This window comes from Triturus cristatus, chromosome 7 (genome assembly GCF_964204655.1).
Source record: "Triturus cristatus chromosome 7, aTriCri1.1, whole genome shotgun sequence".
NCBI lineage: Eukaryota > Metazoa > Chordata > Amphibia > Caudata > Salamandridae > Triturus > Triturus cristatus.
Genome location: NC_140590.1, coordinates 1,170,105,539 through 1,170,129,565, shown reverse-complemented (window position 1 = coordinate 1,170,129,565; position 24,027 = coordinate 1,170,105,539). Strand labels below are relative to the sequence as shown.

The following is a 24,027-nucleotide window of genomic DNA, read 5'->3' as shown; positions in this document are numbered from 1 at the left end:
TAGAGGCAACAAGCTCTGGTTTGGCTCCCGGTGATAATTTTCTGGTTCACCCACCTCTATGGCCTCGTGATTGATCGAGCTGTGCGAACCACTGAAAGCTCCAGCCAAGCTAGAGCTTGAATCATGGCTTTTTTCTCAGCTCGAACTCCTGTTAGAACTTCGAGCCCATAACAAGCCGGACTTTCATGCAGCTTCTGCCTCCCTCCCTCTACTTGAGATGTGGTGTTACAATCAGAGCTGCTGACTTTGGAATTAGGGAATGAGGTTTGAGTCTCAGGGTTGGCTGAACATTCTGTGATTCTGGGCAAATCATTTAAAAAATGAACGTGACCTTATGCAATGTAATTGGTGCTCACGTAAACAGGGCCGGACTGGCCATGGCGGGCACCGGGCATTTCCTTGGTGGGCCGCCATGGTGGGGGCCGCATTGGACCCCTGGGGGGACATTTTTGTTACCGGGTGCTAGTTGTGAAGCATAGCTTCAATATCGCCCCCACCCCCGGTTAAAAAAACAGCAGCGGTGAGAAGGGAGTGGTGCTTTCCACTTGCACCCTCCCATCCTCCCCCTCCCCGGGCCGGTCGAGCTCTCTGCCAGGTCCGGTTTCGGTTCCCAGTCTAGCCCTACATGTAAAGCTCTCCAATACTTTCGGGTCAAGTCATGCGATACAAAAACTTCAGTAAAATGCACAAAGAGGTAGCATTAACATAAAACAAAGAAAGGCAAATAGATACCCATTTACTGGCTGATGTGTATACAAACTGAAACCAGAAAACCCGCATAACTATCACTCACACCGCCCCCCTCCCTCCGCCCATGGCTCGTGTAGGTGGCCCAGCAAGCCTCAACGTGCCGCGCGCATTTTTAACGTAAACCGGAAATGAGTTAAATATTATCCAAGCTTATTCCGAACGTACAGCGCCACGCCTCCACAGCGACCTTTGAGCCAGACACCGATTTCAGAGAAACGTACGCTTTACTGCGTTCTTTCGAATAAAAAGAGGCAAAGCACAGCTGTTCAAATGAAACAAAATAAATATATTAAAAACTGTACACTGTAAACTGAAAAAGAACCACTGAGTGAGCAAGTACATGAGCACCTATCCCACGATACAAGGAGCGTTTCACCCTTCTGTGACAACATTTGGTCGCTAGCAGTTCTTATTTTGGAAGGGGAAGGTAATCTATTTGGTAAACTGTTACCAGTTGTCGTGTTTGGCTTATGTGTTTTTTGCGCCTCACTCCATACAGTCAATTTATTTTTAGTAATTTCCTTCAAAATCCCCACATTTGCCTCCAACTGTCTCTCAAACTGGATGAAGTTCTGTAACTGGAGTGTTCTGTGCAGACTGCTTGTGGCACATCTGGATATTGGTCACCAAACAACGCCAAATTGTCAAATTGTGGGTCCAGAGCCCGTCTCCTCTGAGTCTTATGTTGGTCTTGTGTAAAATGGAATAGCTAGGAGCGTGTGGCCAGGTTCAGACTATATATTGGCCTTGATTCCAAAGTGTGCTACGTAACCCTTTGTGGGCCTGGGGGCAGTTGGGGATACTGGTGAGGGAAATCCTCTGCCCTTCCAAGGCATGAAATGGTTTGAAAGTGCATCTGGTTTGAGGTAGTCACTTCAGGCTCCGATGGCCAATCGTTCAAAGAAATCAGTTCTGCAAAAGTTTGGTCCTCCTCGGAGTCCTGGCACTTTGGGTCCCGCTCTCTTGCCAACACATCCAAGCAAGCATGGGCTCTGTGAAGCATGGATAACATCCACCAGCCAGGCAAAAATGCTGCAAGGCATCAACAGCCAACTGACTTTTCTGGCATGCAAGGGTTCTGAGCCATCAGTGGCAAAGAGCCTAGCGAAGTGAGAGCAGGGGTACTCCACAGTGACAACACCAGGGCTCCGCAGGCACCCAAAAAGGCAGTGCTGATCAGCTGTTATGGCACCAACCTCACTCGGCCTGCGCAACCACATAGGAGAGGAACCCAAGAAAGAGTGGCAGAATGATCAATGTGCCCACCCATAGGATGATGCTGAGGATGGACAACCGGCGGGATTTACGCCTCATGGTCCTAGCTGCCTCCAGATCGCCGGTCCCCTCTGCCTGAAACAAAAAACAATAAGAAATTTGAGATCTGACAATGATCCCCCACAGCAAACAACAAAGAAAAACTGAATAATCACATCAGGCTTTCACGCGCACAGCATCAGATGAATAAGCAGGTTCAAAGCAGGTCTGTTGACAGCCTGTGCATGATTGGAAACCAAAATGAGTCATGGCAGAACTGTTAGTTATTTCATTTGTGTACTCAGATATCTGAGAAAATATTGGGGTGACGTGCTTCCATTCTGGTTAATGGGCTGAGAAAACTCCCTATTGTGTGTCTCCTTAATGAAACTCTCTCGCAAGCTGTCTGTGTGCCATATTCAGATGCTTATGTACAGCCGCAGGGCAAAATGCAACCAAACCCAACAATGACTCTATGGAAAGCTAAGTACAGATCTACACACACGGTACGTATACTCAATAATATTGCTCTTCGCTCTTGTGGACTTTCGTTGTCCTGGTGGCCCACTCGCACTAGTGAAGTATCCACTCTCCCTCCCCGATCAGGAAGGGGCGTCTCAACCCTCCAAGAGGGCTTTTCTATCCTAGGAGTGTCCTACATCTACTCTGGGTGGCAAACGATGAGTAGGATTTTTTTCCCCTAATGTCATCTCGGGTCTGCCTATAATTTGGGCTTGGCCAACGATGCAACCCTGAGAAAAACAAGAGGCGAGGACAGATCCCAATCACTAATTCAGGTCAAGAAGGTCAGGATCCACGACTCCTGCTCAGCTCTCCACTTGCCTGTCAAACTCCTCAAATGTGCCTCCAATCAAACAAAAACACAACACATCTTCAGCTCTTGTATCATCCTTGATTTGTGGAGGTGATAGTTCCAAACCAGTGGCGTAGCTTGGCCAGTAAGGCGGGGCGGGAGGGAGGGGGGGGGGAGCTTCAGATTTCCCGACACTCAGGCTATAATATCATGTTAATTATATATGAAAAGCAGCGCTTGAGGGGGGCTTAAGGATTAATGGAAAGGGAAAGGAGTGCGGATTGTGAGGGATAATTCAAACAGTATTTTGTAAAATATCCATGTTTTAAGACCTTCAAACATAGGTGTGTGTTTTGCCTCAGTGAGTATTTAAAAATTCCAGGTGAATACCGACAGACACCTTGCCATACCCGACTGAAAGCTCCTGTACCCAACTATTTACTGAATAATACATTTATTAGGGGGGGTGTAACACCCCACACACCCTCCCTGAAGCTATGCCCCTGCTCCAAACACGTGGCTTGCCCGGTGCTCAGCATAGAATGCACCTGCTACTGTTCTCAAGCACTACCACCCACTCATGCTTGTCGGAAAGGTGGTCTCCAGACACAGCAACAACAAAAATATAAAGGTAAAAGTTAATTGAGGTGCTAGGCTGAAGCTCCTGGTGTATATAATTGATTTCTAATAGCATACTAGAAGGCAGAGCAGATATGAGATTTGTAAGAGCCCCCAGTCGGCACTTGGACTTCAGGGAAGGATGGGATAGAGTCAGGGAGACATGAAAGGGGAAAACAGAGCATGTCTCGCTTTCAACATACTTCTATTAAGCTTCCAAATCTGGAAGTCATCATTTAAACATAATGCAATCTATTGAGTTATTTTACTTTCTGTTCTAATATTCGGCCATTTTCTGGACTTTAAATCATAAAAGGACTCATCTTAAGCATTGCCGTCAGGGTTGTAGGGTGACCTGTTCTATTTGGCTTTTCTCTGGACTTTTTAAACCATAAAAGGACGTATCTGAGGCATTGCAACCAGGGTTCTGGGGTGACCTTTCCTCGTTTTGAATGGAATCACACGTGTGAACAGTTTCGCACAGGCTCAGGATGAAACGACTCTCACCAAGTCAGACATGAACCCGTTTTTTGGAGGTCCAGGTGTGGCTATTGTCTTTCAAATCAGGGGGCAACCTCTCTCTCGGGTTTGCGGCCACAGATGGGCTTGTTCTTTAGAGCACTAAAGCGGGGTTGTCTTAGGGGTTCAAGAGTGACTCAGTATCTGGCGTCAAGGTCGAACTTGATCTGAGAGGATCTAGTGTGAATATTGTCACATGGAATGGTTGGAAAACGCTTCTCGTGGGAATAGTGCAAACTGCATGTTTTTGAAGGGATAAACCCACGCCTTCCCACAGAGACAGGTGAACCCGCCCACTCTCACATGTTCAGGGGTGCAGCCAAGCCCACAGAGGCAGGAGTTTACCCGAGTTCACAGCACCTGCCCCCATGCATACAGGGTTGGTTGAAGCATCTCTATCTAGTGAGCAGTGAAACTGTTCTCAAGGGTCAGGTGAAACCCCATGCTCACAAGGTCAAGAGAGAGCCTGTCTTCGTGTGGTCAAAAGTGAACCTCTTCCTTTAGAATCAGACTTGAGGCTTCAAGATACTGCCACCCACAGATCAGCGAGCTTACCTTCATTGCATAGATGAGGGCTACAATGCCTATGCAGGAGAAGCCACAGATAATACTGGTGATGGCAAGGTTGCGCGGACCATGCTTGGTGCAGTGCTGCGGCTCCTGGGATCCGGTGGCATCTGGGGACCCAGGGGAGATCAGGACATTTTCCTCCTCAGTGGGGAGCGGTGTTGCATGACCATTTCCTGGTAGGGTGACGTTGGAGTCCATCACTGCGGCAATAGGGTGGAGCGTCTTGCAACCGGAGTGGCACAAACCTGGGTTAGAACTGGAGTAATGAAAGAGGGTGAGATGCCAAATTAGCTTCAAGAGGATCATCAAGGAGAGGATAAACTATACAGGAGAACATCAGAAACCACAAAGGAGAAGAGCTGCAGACTGGAGTAGTAGGGATGATGCTCATTAGAGTAGACGTAGGAAGAGCCCAGCCCCCACCATTAGCCACAGTCACTCCTAAAGTCTGCTAGCAGCACTTATTTACCGACCATACTCAGGTTACTGAGAAAAAAGAAAAAAGTGATGAGCAAAATTTTTGAATTCATCTCAACCAATGATAATCACTTAGGGCCACTTACCAGCCCATCGTTTTTGTGCCTCAATACCATCCCAGAGAGAGACCAGATATATGCAAATCAGACTTGATCCTGTTCCAATCGAACAGTAGATCCTGTACTATTAAGCCAGATCACCTCTAAATGGGAACACAAGCAACCCCGACTGGCTTCGGCCTAGCTGCACCTCAGCAGAGAGGAAGAGCTCGAGTCTAATGGTAGAGTGAGCAAGGGACCAACGTCTAGGCATACCTATCACACGTAGGTAATCTCAGTGAGAAAAACAAAAATAAGTGATGGGAGGAATGTCTGGCTTCTGCCTAGAGTGACACTGAGGGCAAAAAACACAACATGGACTGAAAACCCGCCGAGTTATTGCCACTAGCGTTTCACCGCTTACCTGTTTTTAAGTCAGTCTCCAGTTTACAGGTTTCGCACTCACAGATCTGTCACAACAAACCTCACATTCATCTTAGTATTTCAGTAGTCCGAGGCCTCTCAGCTACATGTACAACCTCCCTATTCATGGTGCTCTAGGACCATCCGGGGGTCACTGAGAGGCGTCTGGTGGTCTTCAAGAAAGTAGACTTGCCTTCCTGTGCATATCTCTTGGTGTATGATGCTCACATTACTATCTGGATACAATTTAGTTTTGCCATTTTTGCAGCGTGCATTGCTGTATTCATCTGTAAAATAACCATATAAAGCACTAAAACATTCAAAGTGCCTTACTGACACCAACTGCAAGGGGGCTACAGAGGGCTAATAACAATAGATATGTCGAGCCTACCGGACAGCGCAAGCAGTACAGTTGTGAAAAACCTATTGTGAACTTACAGTGGGCTACCAGGCCACCTATGTTTACCATTAGCAGAGGCGTGGCTTGGTCAGTAAGACTGGAGGGTGCGAGCTTCATGTTTTCCAACAATCACGCTGGCATATAATGTTTAAAAACATTACAAGGCAAGCGCGGTGTATGAGAGGGCCTAACGGACAGTGAAAAGGGTGAGGAATGCGGATTGGCAGGAGTAATAAGTGCGAGAAAACAGAATATTTTGAAAAAAATATATGATTTTTATGGACTTTCAAAACAGAGGGAAAGAGTGTGTGCGTTTGTATATGTGTGTATGTAAAAGTTCCAGATGAAAATCCAGCAGACATCTCTCCATACCCGACTGAAAGCACCTGTACCCAACTATTTATCAGAAAGTACATTTATTAAGGGGGGTGTAACATCCCAAACACCCCCCGAATCTACCCCCCTGACAATTGGTTGACTTTCTCACTCTCGCTCGTTTTCTTCCTAATCATTGAAGTGCCTTGTCCATCTTGTGTATGTACCTCATCTGGAGCACTCTTTACTTGTGTTCTTACACTGCTCAATTTAAGAGAACTACTTTTTTCTTTTAGGTTAATCACTCAATAAGAGTGCATGTATTTTCAAGTTCTCTCCTTCGTGAGCTTTTCTCCCCCCTTACCCCGCCATTTTCGTGTGGTTTTCTTGCCCTGCAAAAACTGCCGCAGCCCCCTGTGCTCCGTGTTGCTCTCTTCTTCCTATGCTTCCCCCCTGATTCTGGTTCCTCGCTTCCTCCGGTGATTCCCCAGAAACACCTCTCCTTCCCTATAAGCTCTGTGTTGCTTCCTCCACTGTGTACTCCTACCCGAAGGAAAACGCCTTGGGTCCTCTGCGCTCCATGTGCTCCCCCCACCTCCAATAAAACTCCCTGTGTTGATTTATCCCTGGTCTACTTGTGGTAGCACATACAAGTGCACTTTTCGTGGGGGCTCAATTACTGCGTTACATTTGCTCATAACCAATGTTGCTTTGTATCAGGCACAAGAGAAAGTCATTTGAATAAAGCTGTCTCCAGGAGCTTGCTACAGTTAAAATAGGCATACCATAACGATTCCCAACTCACGTTCTCCAGAAGTGCAAATATTTAACCCAATTGTTCGAACAAGCATTGGCAAAGCCATTAGGTTTCGCTTTTGAAATAGGTAGAGATATTGGTGTAAATGACAATGTCTTTTACCCATGTGTTATGGAATGGGGTGGATGTATGTGGTGTGGAGTGGAATTATGTGGATTGAATTTGAATGGTCAGTTGTGGAAATGTGGGACGTAGAATTGTGTGGTGTGGAGTAGATTTGTGAAGCGGAATAATATGGCATGGTGTGCAGTGGAATTATGTGGATAGCAATTATGTGGTATTGAGTGTTCTGGAATTATGTGGAGAGGGTATGAGCGTCATGGAGTGTAATTAGGTGGAATGGAATTTTGTGTTGTGGAGTGGTATGTAGTGAAGTTTACTGATGTGGTGTGCTGTTGAATTTTGTGGTATGATGTGGAATTCTGTGGAGTGGATTGGATGTATGTGGTGTGTTGCGTAATTGTGTTGGTGAGTTCAAGTATGTGGTTTTTTGTCGAATTATTTGGTGTGGAATGGAAATGTGTGTGGGTTGAATTGTATGGCGTTGAACTGTGTCGCATTGAGTGAAATTATGATTGGAATTATGTGGCATGGTGTGAAGTGTTTTTATGTGGATTGTTGCTATGCGACAGAGTGGTTTTATGAGGGGTGTATTTATGTGGTATTGACTACAGTGTAATATTGTGGAGTTGAGTAATGTGGCATTGAGTGACATTATGTGGGGTAAATTATGTTGGGTGGTGTTGAATTCTGTGACTGTGAATTGTGTGGTGTGGAGTTGTGTGGTGTTAAGTATCACGCTAAGCATCCAGGTATGCCATAAGGTGCCCAGGCGAGTGGAGAGATTCTCTTTATTCCGCATCTTCTTCAGACTATTCAGATAGGATTCCCATTAATGAAGATTACCGGATTTGTCAAAAATGATCCAATGTAGTCAAGTGAGAGAGTAAGGATTAAAACCCAAGCCAACTGGTTCCACAATCAACAATTTAAGCTCTAGATCTTTTCTAAGAAATCAAACGTCAGTTTATATCCAAAATTCAGATCTTTTCATTCAGTTTTATGGGACAAGCAAGTAAAAAATAAAACAAAAAAAATAAACATGGCAGACAAACATGATACATCTTTATTTTAACAATAGAACAAATCCTTATAGCACTGATGGGTGATGCCGACATCACGTATAGCCTATTCTTCAATAACATTCTGTCTCATCTTGGTATAGTGTCTCCTACACCAAGGCCATATTCATGTTAGTCAACAGCTGCTTGAAGGGGGAGAACAGAATTACCAGGGGGACTAAATCTAAGCATGTCCAACCGTGCGTGCATACAACAGACCCACAGCTTTGGAGTTTGCAAGCCCCAACCGTGGGCACAAGAGAGAAGAAGCACGCCGGTGTGCTTTTTAAGGTATCAGCCAGCTGGAATGTGATTTCCTAAGCTACTTTCTTATTAAAAGTGCACAATCATCGTTTGTTTTGAGTTTGTTATGGCTTACAGTAATCCTTTGTCTCTCTGGAGGCGGAAACCCGCTGCTAGAAATAGGTTTCAATTTCCAGATTTCACAACTTCCTAATTGGGTTTGCTGCTTAATAAAGGAGTATCATTACGAGTAAAAAAAAAAAGTGCAGAGAAAAAATCCACGGTATGTGTGCATTTAAGAACATACATTTTAACATTCACTTCCTCTGCAGCAATGCTTCAGTGATCACCTCTCCTATACATCCCCCTTCTCCCAAACTAAAGGGCTTGTGAAAGAGGTGCACAAGCGATTTTATGCCTGAACAGATGGGAACAAAAGTGCAGAACAATTCGATCTAAAGGCAAAACCTTGGAGCAAGGCGCGATCGAGGGCTGTTTGGCATGAGCATTGAAGACCTGTAATATTTATTTTCCTCAACCATCCCAATATCGGAATAATCCGAGTGCTAATTAAAAAACAAAAGCCAGAGACATGCATATATTAAAAAGTAAAAATGTGTTTGCAAAAAGAAAAAAATACTGTGTGTGTTTCTAAATTAAAAATGCCGTCAGCGGAGTGCGTTTGTTTCAGAAAGACAAAATACACAACATTCCAAAAACCAGGGTCGAGGCAATTGAGGTAACCTGTGTGTTTATAAATTAAAAATACAGTGTGTAGTTGGAAAATAAAAATACTGTCAGCTGAGCGCATTTGCTGCAGAAAGCCAACAAACAGAACATTCGGAAAAACACGAGCTGGGGCTATCAACAAGAATATTGCGCCGAAACTAACATAAATAGCCAGAAGGGAAAGACACGTGTAATAGGGCCAGGCTTCTTCTGAGGGAATAAAACAAGAAGAGGGACAAATATAGACGATTCACCACAAAGTAAGGATTTGCGAAGGGCACACAAGGAACACATAAAACGCGATGGGCGTGCTATAAGCCAGCAGAGTAGATACAGCATATCTCGAAGAGACAGTGCATGCATTGCCTAGGTGAGACCTAAAAACTGAGGACAAATGTTCTAGTACCATTTTACATACATTACGTTTCTCATTAAGCACGCTTAAAGCCCACATTTTAATGCATTTTATTCAGGTTTTATGAATCACATAAAAGTATAAAATAATTGTTATTTAAGTTGCATGCGCTACAAATGAACGTTCAATGATTCAAGGCGCCCACTAACAGGCACCAATAATATTTTGACCCAACTTAATGGATGTTCATGTTTTTTCAAAGTAGAAGGATGAAATGCTGAGTTAGCTGCAGTTCTTCACCCTGAGACCTTGAGGCCGCTCGTGGGTGTTCAGCTCACAAATATGTTATTTTCAGCATAAGTTTATTTCCAGTATCTGATTTGTGTTCTCACAAGGCAAAGCACCCATATTATCGACTAACCCCCCCATCAAAACTTTACCCAGTTCAAAATCTGACACATAACATAAGTGCCAGCATGTGTCCAACCCCTCTTAAACATGAACAGTTATCTATCAGTGAACAGAATAACCCAAGCAGCTTGGGGCCTAATCACAAAAAACAAATTAATTCAACTGGGATAGACACGGGGAACAAAAGTACTGAGGCGGCCAGGGTGAAGCGGGGACCTAGAATGAACTATGTCGCAAGTAGACAGAGGTATGGCAACCTCGGCAGTATGCATCTCTCCTCTGCCATCACATTGATGCTTTGGTTCCCTAAGGTACCACTACCATTCCAAAGCTGAGATAGAGGTTTCTATTGCTAGGCCACACAGGCTAACCAGTTGTGTAATGCTATTGGCATTTGTGTAGGGTACAATCTGCCAGGGTTAAGGAACCAGAGCTGTTTATTTGGTTGTGAATTACTTTCTTACGGTTTCCAGGTTTTCATCGCATACAGGATTCTGCTCCACCTTGTGAATGGGTCTGTAGGCTCTTTCTCTCTTAGGTGACTGTGACAACTTCACTGACCTGTGGATGAATGTTCTTGGTGTTTCGGTGGGCGAGACGTGGGTGGGAAGCCCGGGTTGTACCAAATTGTTCATGCACCTTGTGAGTTACTAGGCCAGACCACTGCCCGCACATGCGTATGTGTGTATACGCCGACTGGTGGCAGTGGGTTCTTTCAGATGCCATAACAGTCAGTTAATGGCTTAATTTTCCTGTGTTTTCTAGGAAGTTCTGTCTTAATGGGTTGTGTTGGAGCATGGTGTGCAGTGTGCCCTGGAGAAGAGTGCTTTAGTGAACAGTCTGGGAGGGGGTGGAACGAAATTGTGTTTTTGACTCACTTTGCAAATTATGAACAAGAAAGCATCATAGATAGTATAAGGAATAGTGATACTTGAGATTAAGAATATTTTATCAACATTGTGACAATTTCTATGTGTGGTAGATAAGAGGTGTTATAGAGTTTAATCATTCTCATCTAAAGCTTCCCCTGTCCCTTTTCCTTACTCCTACAGAACTATACCCAAAGCTCCCTCTCCCTGTTCCTTACTCCTACAGAACTATAGCTGAAGCTCCCTCTGCCCGTGTAACTTACTCCTACAGAACTATGAAATGAAATACCAGTATTTGTAAAGCAACAGCTACCTCCGAAGTGGGGTCCCGGCGCTGGGGTCCCTCGGGAAGATTAAGCGAGCTATTGCCTAGAGTCACATGGTGCTGGGCTGACCTGCCACCGGCGCAGGGGCAGGGGATCGAACCGTGAACCCCTAGTCCGGAGTCAGGCACCCTTGCTGCTGCGCCACACCTGTACCGAAAGCTCCCTCTCCGTGTTCCTTACTCCTACAGGACTATACCCAAAGCTCCCTCTCCGTGTTCCTTACTCATACAGAACTATAGCAAAAGCTCCCTCTCCGTGTTCCTTACTCCTAACTATACCCAAAGCTCCCTCTCCGTGCCCTGTACTCCTACAGAACTATACCCAAAGCTCCTTCTGCCCGTGTTCCTTAGTCCTACAGAACTACACTTAAAGCTCCCTCTGCGTGTTCCGTACTCCTACAGAACTATACCCAAAGTTCCCTCTCCGTGTTCCGTTCTCCTACAGAACTATACCCAAAGCTCCCTCTCCCTGTTCCTTACTCCTACAGAACTATACCCAAAGCTCCCTCTCCCTGTTCCTTACTCCTACAGAACTATAGCTGAAGCTCCCTCTGCCCGTGTTTCTTACGCCTACAGAACTATAGCTGAAGCTCCCTCTGCCCGTGTTTCTTACTCATACAGAACTATAGATATTTTTTTTGGGGGGGGGGAAGAGGGGAGAGGGGTTTTGGGCGCATCTTCTAAGAAAAAAACCCGCAATTTTTAACCTATGTACACTCAAAACCAAAGGTTGTACAACCCGTTCTAAAAAGGGAGAAATGTAAAACATCAGCAGCTGGGGCGGGTGTAACCAGGAACAATAACCTATTCTACGCCGTAATTTATGTAAATGTAAACAAAAACGGCGCCCGATACGAAACACTCGATCCACGCCAGACTGACAGACGTTTGCGTTGACGGTGAAACGGTCCCATTCGGTAAAGAATGAGGAAAAGCCCCAAAAATATAACAGCCCTTCTAGATACTATGTTTGAACACGGCGCCTGTCGCCCCATCGCCTACCACAAGGCATCTTCCAGAAAATACGATGCCCCCAGAAGTGACGCGATGTGCATGAGGTACCACCGCCTTACGCCCGGGTACTTCCTGTCCCTCAGAAACGTCCTAAGCGTGAGGGGTGTGACGTGGGTCCCTCGAGCTCTCCGTGCCTCACGCACGAGACCCAACTGGTCTGTGGCAGGCCATTGTGGCAGCCATGTATGCCACCTGGCATTTCCAATGGTGTTGGAAGGAACAACCTCAATTTAACAGGAGAGAGGCAATGAGCTAGTATGCAGCTGGTGCTGTATTCTGAAGCTCGAATATGCCACTAAAGCATGGTGTAGTCGCGCACTGTCATTTACAGACAGCGTATTTTCCATGAAATGGTAACAAAATTGACACAGACATGCAGTTTTGCTGTTAAAACTATATACTGCACACACGATAATGTGTGGAAATCGGGTTTCAGCAAATATTGTAATGTGTACATCACCAATTAACGTGTCTTTATATTTTTGGATCCCATTAAAAACTTTGTTTCTATCACTCTTCAGAATTAAAAAAAAAATGTGCTTCACGAGTGCGGCAATTTGTCAGAAGACTTTGCCTGACGCTTGACCTCTGGCTTTGGACACAAAGCAAACGTGAGAAGATAAAAACTAAATCTGAAGGCCTCTCTGTTGCTCGTTCGCCTTCTGAACCCCATGGTGTCTAGTTTGGGAGTGCTGCAGCACTCCCAGCAGCGTTGCGGGCATTTCCCTGGAGGGCTGCCGCCTTTGGAGGCCACTTCATGAAGGCCCGCTGCCCAAGTTGGCGCCTGTTATTTTCTCCAGCCCTCTGGGTTTTATGGCAGCAGGAACCATAAGCAGAGAGAAGGGGAGGGAAGCGATGATGGGGAAGGAAAGGGGATGGAGAGAGGGGAAGAAGAGCAGAGAGTCCAGATGGATGAGAAGAGAGGGAGGGAGTATGCTGAATCGAACAGTTTTGTCAGCGTTGCTTTTTGTTGCCATTCTGGGCCTGGATGCTTTGCTCACTTGAGAGACTGGCCTAGCCATGGTGCAGTCAGTGCTTAATTTGTAAACATCAAAAGTTGCAGGCCTCTCGTCTGGAGGGCGCTGCAGCTTGCACCACACATTGCCCCTGCTATGCTGCCAATGATAGTAACAACACACATACTAACCATCACACTCCTACAAGTGTGACAATTCGGACTATTTCAGGCCCCCAAAGCTATAAGAATGGTTGGGCGGCAGGTAATAGTCATTTATTTTTAAAGCATATTGAAATATTATGTACCTGTTGTTGGGGCCATCTCTAAATATGCCAGACAGCGCCACCTTGTGGCAGACTGTAATAAGCACCGGTGTTGACAAGTACCAGTGCCGAGCACCGGCCCAAATTAAGCACCGAAGGAGCTTTAATACTGGGAGAGCGTGTACTCTGGCTCAGTATACTTCCGCTGTCTGGTGCTGGGGTTCGCCGAGTAAATGAAGTCTCAGCGCAAATATACTCTCCCGGGTGAGATGTGAGCTTTACAAGTACACTTAACATAACTGCCCACAAGCGCCACTCGTAGTTCTTGAGCGCCCTAAAAACACTGGCCGCGACCTAGAATTCTTAACACAAGATATATTTTGGAGGCAGAGGGCGCGTGGTGACAGAACTCCGACACATGACATCATTCATTCATTTAAATCTTTATTTCGACACATTTGTGTCATAAAAGAGCAATAGAACATTTGTTATCTTACGTGTTGACATTTGTTAGCACAATCAAAAGAGAAAAAAAAAAAAAATATATAATAATAAGAATAGCATTAAATAATAAGCTAGCCTATACATATATATCCATAGCGTCCATGTATACAATAACTAATTTCATAATTTTTGTTAAACACATTTTGCCCGGGCGGAAAATTTACAAAGTTAAAATACAATTTAACAATAAATATACTTTAAGAACTTTTAAAATAGTATTAAATCAGTGACCGCTAGAGCATTTTTTATATAAAAGGAATTCTTAAAAATTCGTATGAAATTCATAAAAAGCAACAACCACATATACCTAGTTGGAAAATGATGAAACAACAATGACATGTTATAGTATCATGTTATATATATATATTTTTTTTTTTCTTTTTTTTTTTTTTTAAAAATTCGAATAATGTATCTCCTCGATTTATCTTTTTTTTTTTTTTTTTTTTTTTTAAAGATGTAGACCCAACTTTATTCTAATAAAATTAGCAGCAAGAAGAAACCTACTAACTCCAAAAACTATCACTTGGCTGGTGTCAGTTTTTAAAATTCTGCCAGCCTCCTTATAGGATCTAGAGCCTATTTTATGGCATAGTGGTACTATCCACTTTTTCCTTGGTATTACATAGCTGGAGCAGAATAGAAGTATGTGTAAATCATCTTCCTTAGTACCATGAATACAAGAAGGACAGAGATCACTTCCTGATTTCGCCCAACTTTTTTCAAAGGCCTTAGTTCTAAGGATACCATATCTAAATTTTATGTACAAGGTTTTTGATAGGGGCGGATGGATCTCGTCTAAAAATGGTTCAAAGGAAGCAACATCCTTAAACAATAAGAAATTTTCAGTTAGCGGTCCATGAATTCTTGCATATACTAGTTCGTAGCTCACATGTGACCAGAAGGATAATTTGACAATTTTCTTGGAGCACGAATTCATAGCCTCAGGATCATTCCAGAAATGGGCTAATCCAATCGTACCTAACCAAATTCTTACATGCTTAAACCAATAAACTTTATTGCAATCATCGAGATCCATGACTTCTTTTAAGCCATTCTTGTAATTAACTAGTTCTGGGGTTGTCCACAATCTAACCCACAACAATAATGGTCTTAATATTGCGTGTTGATCTGTACGTTTCAGGTTTAGATCCAAAAGAAGTGGTATAAGAGGGGTATTTGTAGGTATTTTTATCATCCCCCTGAGGAACTTATTCTCAAGATTTTGAAATGTATGTCTACATACAGGACCCCAAATTTCCGCCCCATACAATACTGCTGATTGGACTTTGTACTTAAAAATCTCTATCGCAGGGGTCACTGCCTTATTCAAACATTCGTTATGTCTCTTAAGAATTGGTAAACAGTTTTGTTTAAAGATGATCTTATTCTTTTCTAGCTGCGGTCTCCAAGCTAAGGAAGAGTCTATAGAGACACCTAAATATATAAAATTCTGCACATAATCAAGCTTCTGTCCATTTAACATTAAATTTTTCTTGAAGTTCCTGTGTGGGCTCAGTGCCATGTATTTCGTCTTTTTTGCATTGATTTCTAAGCCCTTCAAGGAACAGTACGACTGGAATCTATTTAACAAATTTTGAAGGCCCCGTGGTGTTTGGGAAATGAGAATGGTGTCATCTGCGAACAAAAGGGAAGAAACCCGTTCACCCCCTAGTCTTGGAGCGTCGTTTTCACTACACTCCATGTAAGATGGTATATCGTTGACAAACAGGGAGAATAGGGTTGGTGCCAGTACACATCCCTGGCGTACTCCTCTTTTTATGGGGATTGCTTTTGTAAGTTCCCCAGTAGGACCCCACCTCACCTTTGCATAATTGTCCATATGTAATCCAATAACCAATTTTAGTAGGCCTAGCGGGAGCCCCTCGGATTTCAATGATTCCCATAAAAGATCTCGCGGTATAAGGTCAAATGCGGCCCGTAAGTCTACGAATGCCACATACAAATGACCTTTACGAATAACAACATATTTCCAATACAGACAACAGAGCCTTAAGACTTGGTCGATGGTTCCTGTTTTTACTCTGAAACCTGCCTGATATTTCGTTAAAATTTGTTCTTCTTCCAACCAGGTATTTATGCGGTTGAGTATATGCCTAGCATACATTTTTTGGGTAATATCTAAAAGACTTATGGGACGATAGTTAGCAGGATTGCTTCTATCGCCCTTTTTAAAAATAGTAATGATTTCCGCCCCGTTCCATGTGTCCGGAATTGACTCCCCGGCGGCAACAATGTTACACAGATGATTAAGGTAGGGAACCCAGACATCTAGTTCATGCTTGAACAGATCACCTGGTACTTTGTCCAGCCCAGGAGCTTTCCCATATTTAACAGAGTTGATAGCTAATTTTGTTTCCACCAAATCAAAAACTATAAGTGTAGATTCAGCCTCTGTAGGCAACATAGCATGATCTTCCTGTGCTGTGTTAACAGTCCCTTGGGCGGCGTACAGGTTCGTGAAATGGTCTATCCAGGTTGCTTCATTGAGATAAACTTCTCTCGAACCTTTCTCTCTTTGTTTACCCTTGACCACTGTTTCCCAAAATAACTTTTGGTCCTTCATTTTAGCTGCCGTCAGCATGTCGGACCATAATTCCTCGTCCCATGAACACTTTGCATTAACCAGCGCCTTATTATATAATTTCCTATTTTCTTTAATTACCATAGCGTTTTTACTTTTAACCGAGTCTATCAAAGCTGATTTTGCTTTCCGACATTCTTTATTAAACCATGGTTTGCCTGTAGGCTGCAGCTTAACTGCACCCATTCCTTTTTTTGGTCTTCTAGTCATGAGTTCTAATAATTCATTAAAGAACTCTTTATGTAATTTAAGAAATAAACCAGGTTCGCTTTCGGAGGGATTATAGATATCGAATACATTAGTAAGGCAATTATAAATATTTGCCACTAGATCTTCTTGTCCCAGTATGTATGCCCATTTAACAGACCGACGGTTGTTACTTAATATAACATTATCTGGAACAGGTTGATGTCCTCCCTCATCTACTTCCTGACCCAGCATTAAGCTCTTTGTAAAGCTAACTTCCAAGGAATGGTGATCACTATCAAATCTATCTTTGGCCATCAAGTCACTTATATATGGCCACAAGTCCATGGAAATAATAACGTAATCAATTGAGCTTTGACAATTACGTCTCGTAAAAGTAGGTGCCTTGGGACTATCGGAAGGAAAACGCCCGTTACATGCCCTCAGTCCATGACTAACCAATACCCTTGTAATTTGGAAGGCTAGGGTAGAACCTGCGACTGTCCCATTGCTAGATAAGGATGGTATGCCATTAGCATTATCTTCATCCTCATACAGTTTATTCATTCCAGCGATGGGTTCAAAGTTGCAGTTCATATCCCCACATATTATCGTGCTTGTTTCCGGGTCCAGCGAATCCAATATTGATTCTAGTTGGTCAATACATGGAGACTCCTTATATGATGGGCATGGTCGATTATATATATTAAAAAGATAAATCATCCGATTATCAATGGTAACCATTTTTAAACCGAGTATATCTAATGAATCGGTTCTTAATTGCTGTATGGCTATATTAATGGACACACTAACCCATATTATTAGCCCTCCTGATGGACGACCTCTTACTGATGGAACTGCTGCCAACTGGTACGTTCTATATCCAACCCTATGTCTATGTGTCGTTGCCCATGTTTCTTGTAGAACACATATTTCAAAGGAATTTATATAAAGGTTCCAATCGGGGTCGCTTATTTTTGAACCTACTCCTGCAACGTTCCATGAAACAATCCTGGCCATAGAAGGGCCTTGATTAGAGCTGCAGTTAGCAGCCGATGAAAGTTTACCTAATCTTCTCGATATTTCTAAATTATTACTAATATGATCGTTTACCTCTTGATGCTTTGTATGTTCCACTTTGGATGTGGGTTCAGGAGCTTCCAAGGGTTTTTTTTTTGGTATAATATTTCCCCCCTGTGTACCAGTTGATGATAATGGAAGTAAACCAAATAAACAATCAGGTGTCCTAAGGGGACTTGTTAAAGCCACGGGTGAGTTAGCAGATGAAACAAGTGGACAGAGTGTGGATTTGTGTCCTTCCCCGTATGCTTGAAGTCAATCAATGTCCTCCAGTCCACTAAACCTATTGTAACAGGAAATTAAGGGGTGAGTGTACTGTGGGCCCATCCATTCTCTATGATACTGAGAGTTGGCATATTGGGGCCTCCCTGCCCTACGTTGTACTAGAGTCCAGCCATCTTCCCCCTCTCTTTCCCATCTTTTAGGATATGTATTCCTAAAAAATTCACGTCCTATTCCACCCCTATCAAAATTTGAGTCCCTTAACCAACTCCATACATTATCTTGTTGTTCCGTTGGTGGATAAAAATAAGCCAGGGGTCTTGCTACAATCGGTGAACCATTATTCCTTGGGACTCCCGAACAGATATGTCCTACTGTCCGAGGGTCCTCAAATGATACAATCACACAGTGGTGTAGTCGCGCACTGTCATTTACAGACAGCGTATTTTCCATGAAATGGTAACAAAATTGACACAGACATGCAGTTTTGCTGTTAAAACTATATACTGCACACACGATAATGTGTGGAAATCGGGTTTCAGCAAATATTGTAATGTGTACATCACCAATTAACGTGTCTTTATATTTTTGGATCCCATTAAAAACTTTGTTTCTATCACTCTTCAGAATTAAAAAAAAAATGTGCTTCACGAGTGCGGCAATTTGTCAGAAGACTTTGCCTGACGCTTGACCTCTGGCTTTGGACACAAAGCAAACGTGAGAAGATAAAAACTAAATCTGAAGGCCTCTCTGTTGCTCGTTCGCCTTCTGAACCCCATGGTGTCTAGTTTGGGAGTGCTGCAGCACTCCCAGCAGCGTTGCGGGCATTTCCCTGGAGGGCTGCCGCCTTTGGAGGCCACTTCATGAAGGCCCGCTGCCCAAGTTGGCGCCTGTTATTTTCTCCAGCCCTCTGGGTTTTATGGCAGCAGGAACCATAAGCAGAGAGAAGGGGAGGGAAGCGATGATGGGGAAGGAAAGGGGATGGAGAGAGGGGAAGAAGAGCAGAGAGTCCAGATGGATGAGAAGAGAGGGAGGGAGTATGCTGAATCGAACAGTTTTGTCAGCGTTGCTTTTTGTTGCCATTCTGGGCCTGGATGCTTTGCTCACTTGAGAGACTGGCCTAGCCATGGTGCAGTCAGTGCTTAATTTGTAAACATCAAAAGTTGCAGGCCTCTCGTCTGGAGGGCGCTGCAGCTTGCACCACACATTGCCCCTGCTATGCTGCCAATGATAGTAACAACACACATACTAACCATCACACTCCTACAAGTGTGACAATTCGGACTATTTCAGGCCCCCAAAGCTATAAGAATGGTTGGGCGGCAGGTAATAGTCATTTATTTTTAAAGCATATTGAAATATTATGTACCTGTTGTTGGGGCCATCTCTAAATATGCCAGACAGCGCCACCTTGTGGCAGACTGTAATAAGCACCGGTGTTGACAAGTACCAGTGCCGAGCACCTGCCCAAATTAAGCACCGAAGGAGCTTTAATACTGGGAGAGCGTGTACTCTGGCTCAGTATACTTCCGCTGTCTGGTGCTGGGGTTCGCCGAGTAAATGAAGTCTCAGCGCAAATATACTCTCCCGGGTGAGATGTGAGCTTTACAAGTACACTTAACATAACTGCCCACAAGCGCCACTCGTAGTTCTTGAGCGCCCTAAAAACACTGGCCGCGACCTAGAATTCTTAACACAAGATATATTTTGGAGGCAGAGGGCGCGTGGTGACAGAACTCCGACACATGACATCAGTTCTTGGTGGTGCTTACATTTTTGGCGCTGAGATTGTAACGGATTATTAAACGAAACCGCGAAAAAATGAGTTTAAATCTAATCCAGTATTTAAGAACCAATATTAATTCCCTCTGTATAGGGATTTTTGTGTTCAACTTTAGGAGTACGTCACAGTAAGTCCGAAAGGTACACTTTTTCACATGGAACAAATATCTGTCTACTGTGCATTCAGTGGTTTTCTGTTGGCACACTTTTTTATATATAACCAGTTGCACGATTTGCTGCTAATAAGTTATATTTATTGGAACTTTGCAGACTAAATCAAAAACGTGGGAAATTCCATTAAATGCCCTTTGAGGGCTGTCTATAAAACACACTGCTTTGTGTCAATTTATCTGGAAAATTGGGCAGTAAAATGCACTCTTTGATCCAATTGTCCCGCAAATGTCCGTGGAAAGGTATCCCCCCTCCGACCTCCCCTTGAAAGAGTGTAATTTTGGCTCCCCCTCGCGGTAGCCTCGGGGAAGAAGCATTGCTTGGTGCTGCAGCGAGGATATACCACCCCCTAAACCTTCTGCGCGCAGGAGGATCCGCGCCCTAGTGACCCCGCTTGGCTTTCTCTCCCCAGGGACAGGCATGCTAGCTGGTTAAACCCTGCTGTGGGTAAAAGTGAGAGGCCGATGCGCTGGCAGCACTTTCATAACGTCACTGGCATTTAAAAACAATATGTTGAGGGGTAACGCTCATAAGGTAAAGCTGTAATGCTAGGGGTGCTGAACCTCAACATATTTTGCAGGGCACCGCTCACCATTTTGTGTTGAACCGCTGTCTGGAAGGGCTCGCTCTTACCTCAAATGCGGCTGGGTTTGGGGGTTCGAGCCCCGGTATTCTGCCACGAGGTGGCCTTCTGGTGGCAGCCCTGTGTGTACAGGTGGCCTCTCAGAGGAGGGCTCTGGCTGCCAGGGACCCGCTTAGCAGCTCCAGCACACGAGGTTGGACAGGAGGTCTTGTAAGTCTCTTGACGTCGCTCTAGTAGCCCCTAAAAGACTCTGGTGGTCCGGTCCGGTCCGTTCCTCACAGTGCCCGTTCCTCACAGTGCCAGCTCCTCGCGCGGTGCCAGCCTCTCCTTCCCGACGGTGCTTCTCTCTCGGAGGCTCGCGCTCTCTGTGCGCTCTGTACTCTCGGTCTCACCTGGGTTATTTTGGGGTGTGTTCTCCGCCTCTCACCGCAGTCGGTGATGTCAGGCTGACTCAGGCAGGCTCTATGCGTGGAATGTGTGCGCCTCCCTTGCGGGCCGGCGGGCCAGGTATGCGGTGACGGCCTCGGCACCATCCCCACCACACACACACACATATACACACACAAAAGAAACACGTCGCAAGGTGCAGCAGATGGGGGCACCGGACTCCCCATGCTGGCTCAGGCCCGCAGGCCTCTAGTGGTTTGGGCTTTTTGGCCCAACTAGGCGCGTCAAACCACATAATTGAAGAGGAGCCCCTTAAAAAAGCTCCTCCTTTCGTGCGGTTTGCAGGGAGTGGTCCAAGCACAGTGGAACGGAGCCCTACCCTCTTCCCCCCACCACTACAACCCCCCTATTAAATAGATAAAAATAGAGACCAACCACATCTGGCGCGCCCTGGGGTCCCAGAGATCTGGGTGAACCCAGGCGCGTAAGCGGGCCCCTGCAGCGCAAGGGGCTCCTTCCAGACCACCCCTGTCCAGGCCCAGCCCTATGACTCTCACGGAGGGATGGGAGTCTAGGTGGTCCCGCGCCACAGGCTGCAGAGGGACCCATGTCTGTGCGTCAGGGCAGTGGTTGAACCTCGGCCTCACTGGGACACCACCGTGGAGTTTGCACTTCGGAGCGCGCTGCGCACACGCTCACCTGGGAATGCGGAGCTGGATGCCTTCCGTCCCCTCCCTCCAGCTCTTCCCATTTTAGGTGAATTCCAGGGCCAGAAATGTCACCGCGCACTCTCGGTGCCGACGCCCATCTGGGCCCCGGCAGGCGTGACGCCCGCGCCTGGCACAGCGCCGGAAACCGGTCTCACCGCGAGCAGCTATTCTTATCCAGAAACCGACTGAGCGCCGTTTGACATTGACCCTGAGGCCTGAAATATTTCTGCATCTGGCGAGTTTCAGCCGGCCCCCTTTTACTCAAAAGAACGGCGTTAATTGAACAGCGTGTCTGCCATAGCAAAGTTAAATTATCACTTATTGCTTCATATTTTTTATATAATATGCGAAACAATTGGTTTTGTTTCAGCTGAAACTTAGGTTTTGTTCTTTTTATAGCGCCAGGGACTATTTTGTATCAGTGTGAGTTAGAACTCAGCAGTGCTCCACAGTCTTAGTGCCAATATCGGCAACAGTTATCACAAAGCACATAAGTACATAAGTACATAAGTACATAAATAAAACACACGACACTGTAATGTAAGTGGAGAAATATTGCTGCAGGTTTATTAGCATAACCAATATGCAAACAAGGTGGGTTATCTTACGGGCGATCCCAGGGCAGGCCAGCCCTATGCCGCCTGCCCGTCTGATAAGCCTAGAGTCACCATGGCAACGCCAACTGGTGTATACCAAATATTGGGAGGGTCCACCCCTCCCATCCGTGGACCACCAGTCCACATGCTTCACACGCCCCCCGTGATGGGTGGGCGGAGCATACATGGCAGCCCCCGGTTGCTCAGACCCACAACCGCCTTTCGGTTAACGGGGCGCCGTCGTTCTTCCAGGGGACCCGCTAAACATCCCTGGGTATCCTGGCTTAGCACCCCGCGGTGCTGCTGCATGCTGTACCCCTTGGTATGTGCAGACCCTGGATCGCTCTGTAACTCCTCCACAGCCTTGGGAGTGGCCACCGTCACTACCAGGGCCCCCCACCAAGGTAGACCTGTTTACTTACAACCTGCTGCAGCCCAAGCTTCCCCTAGGTCCAGTAGGAAAAGATCCATGCCTAAACTAGAGAGGTGCACCCCATCTACCTCTAGGCACCCTGTGGCGGGTCTAAGACCATGCCTGATGAAGCCAAAACCTCTTTGCTCTGCGCAACTGCGCATGGCTCCAGGTAGGTCTTTGCCTACCGCATGCTGATACCGGGCTACTCCCAGGTCCAGCCAAAACAAGTCTACGCCAAACCGGGCCGGCGACCAGCATGCACCATCAGGACAGGGGCCCCCATCCTATCTAAACTCCCCCGTGGATTGTTGACTGGAATGACCTTAAACCTAAACTAGGCTATGGTCAAAGGATGCCATTGCATGGCTGAAGAACAATCCCCTTTGACAAGACAACAAGACACTCCTGCCTGGCAGTGCCAATGCGGGAGGGGGTGAGAGTTGACAAGCACGCCATACTTCCTCTATCAGTAACCACCAAATGTGAAGCCTTGCCCTCCCCAAATTCTGCTAGTATACCAGGGAGAGACAGGACAGGGTGACCACAGAGGAGAACCAGCGTGTAAAATTCTTCTCTACTTTGAATACTGGGGAAGCCGATTGTTCTCCAGCTGATTTCTAGCCCAAAGTGTCACCCCGGGGTTTCCCTTAAACATATGGACCATCTCGCCCCCGTTGGAAAGCCACTTCCACCACCTGCCTAGCTGCCAGCCGGTGCTGGAGGGTGAGAGAAGTTACCCGGTACTCGCATCAAAGGTACCTGTTTCGTCAAACTCAAGGACGGGCTCTAAGTGAGCACCAGGCTCCGCCCTTGTATCCAGGGTCAAAACCAAGCCCGTCCAAGTTCTGCTGCTTCACCTGCCTGTTAGCACGAATCCCAAGGCAGGCCACCGGCCTCTGACCCATGCTTGGCCATGCCTGAGCTAAAACACCTTTCAACAGCATGCCAACAGGCTAACCACCAGCATTGCATTCTGAATGTTCCTGACACAGCCAAGAAACCTGCGCATAACTACCGCAACTGGCACCATGCCAAAAAAGTATCCATTCAGCCTCCTATGAGTGCAAAATGTGCTCTTGTGGCGATCCATATTACTGTTCCCTCCAAACCAGCCGCCCTAACCAGGCAACCCGCACCCTCTTGGCACTGGCACACTCCCGCCACAGCTGCCCTAGAGTGCCTGGTCGTGTGTGGCCACAACCTACGTTTTATCCCTGACGTTATATCGGGGTAAGATGACACTCAACTAACTACTGCTGAGTGCCCGTTGCACCATCGCAAGTATGTCTTTGCCTACTCAGTGGCTGGATGTAAAGTTAGATGACATTGGCAGCCCAGCCCGGGCGAACCTAGCAGCTTTACAGTTTCTGGTGCTGTAGACCGTACCTGTAGCTTGATGAACCGAATGCAATTCCCTTGCTCCTGTTGAGCACGGAACCCACAACAAATCCTCCCCATGGTTCAATACCTTAATGCTGCTCATCATTCCCTAGCAGAATGTTGACA

At 45.7% G+C, this 24,027-nt stretch overlaps 1 protein-coding gene across 3 annotated transcripts; it reads right to left on the bottom strand.

Annotated features, from left to right (window-relative positions):
• Nucleotides 1-1,015: 1,015 nt before the first annotated feature.
• On the bottom strand, nt 1,016-21,634 carry TMEM265 (transmembrane protein 265). 3 transcript variants are annotated; one of them, XM_085618453.1, is made up of 3 exons: nt 21,500-21,634; nt 4,511-4,781; nt 1,016-2,100 (listed from the first exon to the last, which is right to left on the bottom strand). In XM_085618453.1, exons 2-3 carry the CDS (start codon nt 4,721-4,723, stop codon nt 1,948-1,950), a joined length of 366 nt encoding a protein of 121 aa, XP_085474579.1. In that variant the 5' UTR covers nt 4,724-4,781; nt 21,500-21,634; the 3' UTR covers nt 1,016-1,947. The 3 variants fall into 3 exon arrangements, with proteins under 3 accessions (XP_085474579.1, XP_085474577.1, XP_085474578.1); XM_085618451.1 differs by having other exon boundaries at nt 21,236-21,507; XM_085618452.1 differs by lacking the exon at nt 21,500-21,634 and adding an exon at nt 20,464-20,604.
• Between the last annotated feature and the right edge of the window lie 2,393 nt (nt 21,635-24,027).

Excerpts from the sequence above, each read along its gene's own strand:
- TMEM265 (XM_085618451.1), bottom strand. Across the intron at positions 2,101-4,510 it reads CCCTCATCTATGCAATGAAG|GCAGAGGGGACCGGCGATCT; the intron begins GTAAGCTCGCTG and ends TTTTTGTTTCAG.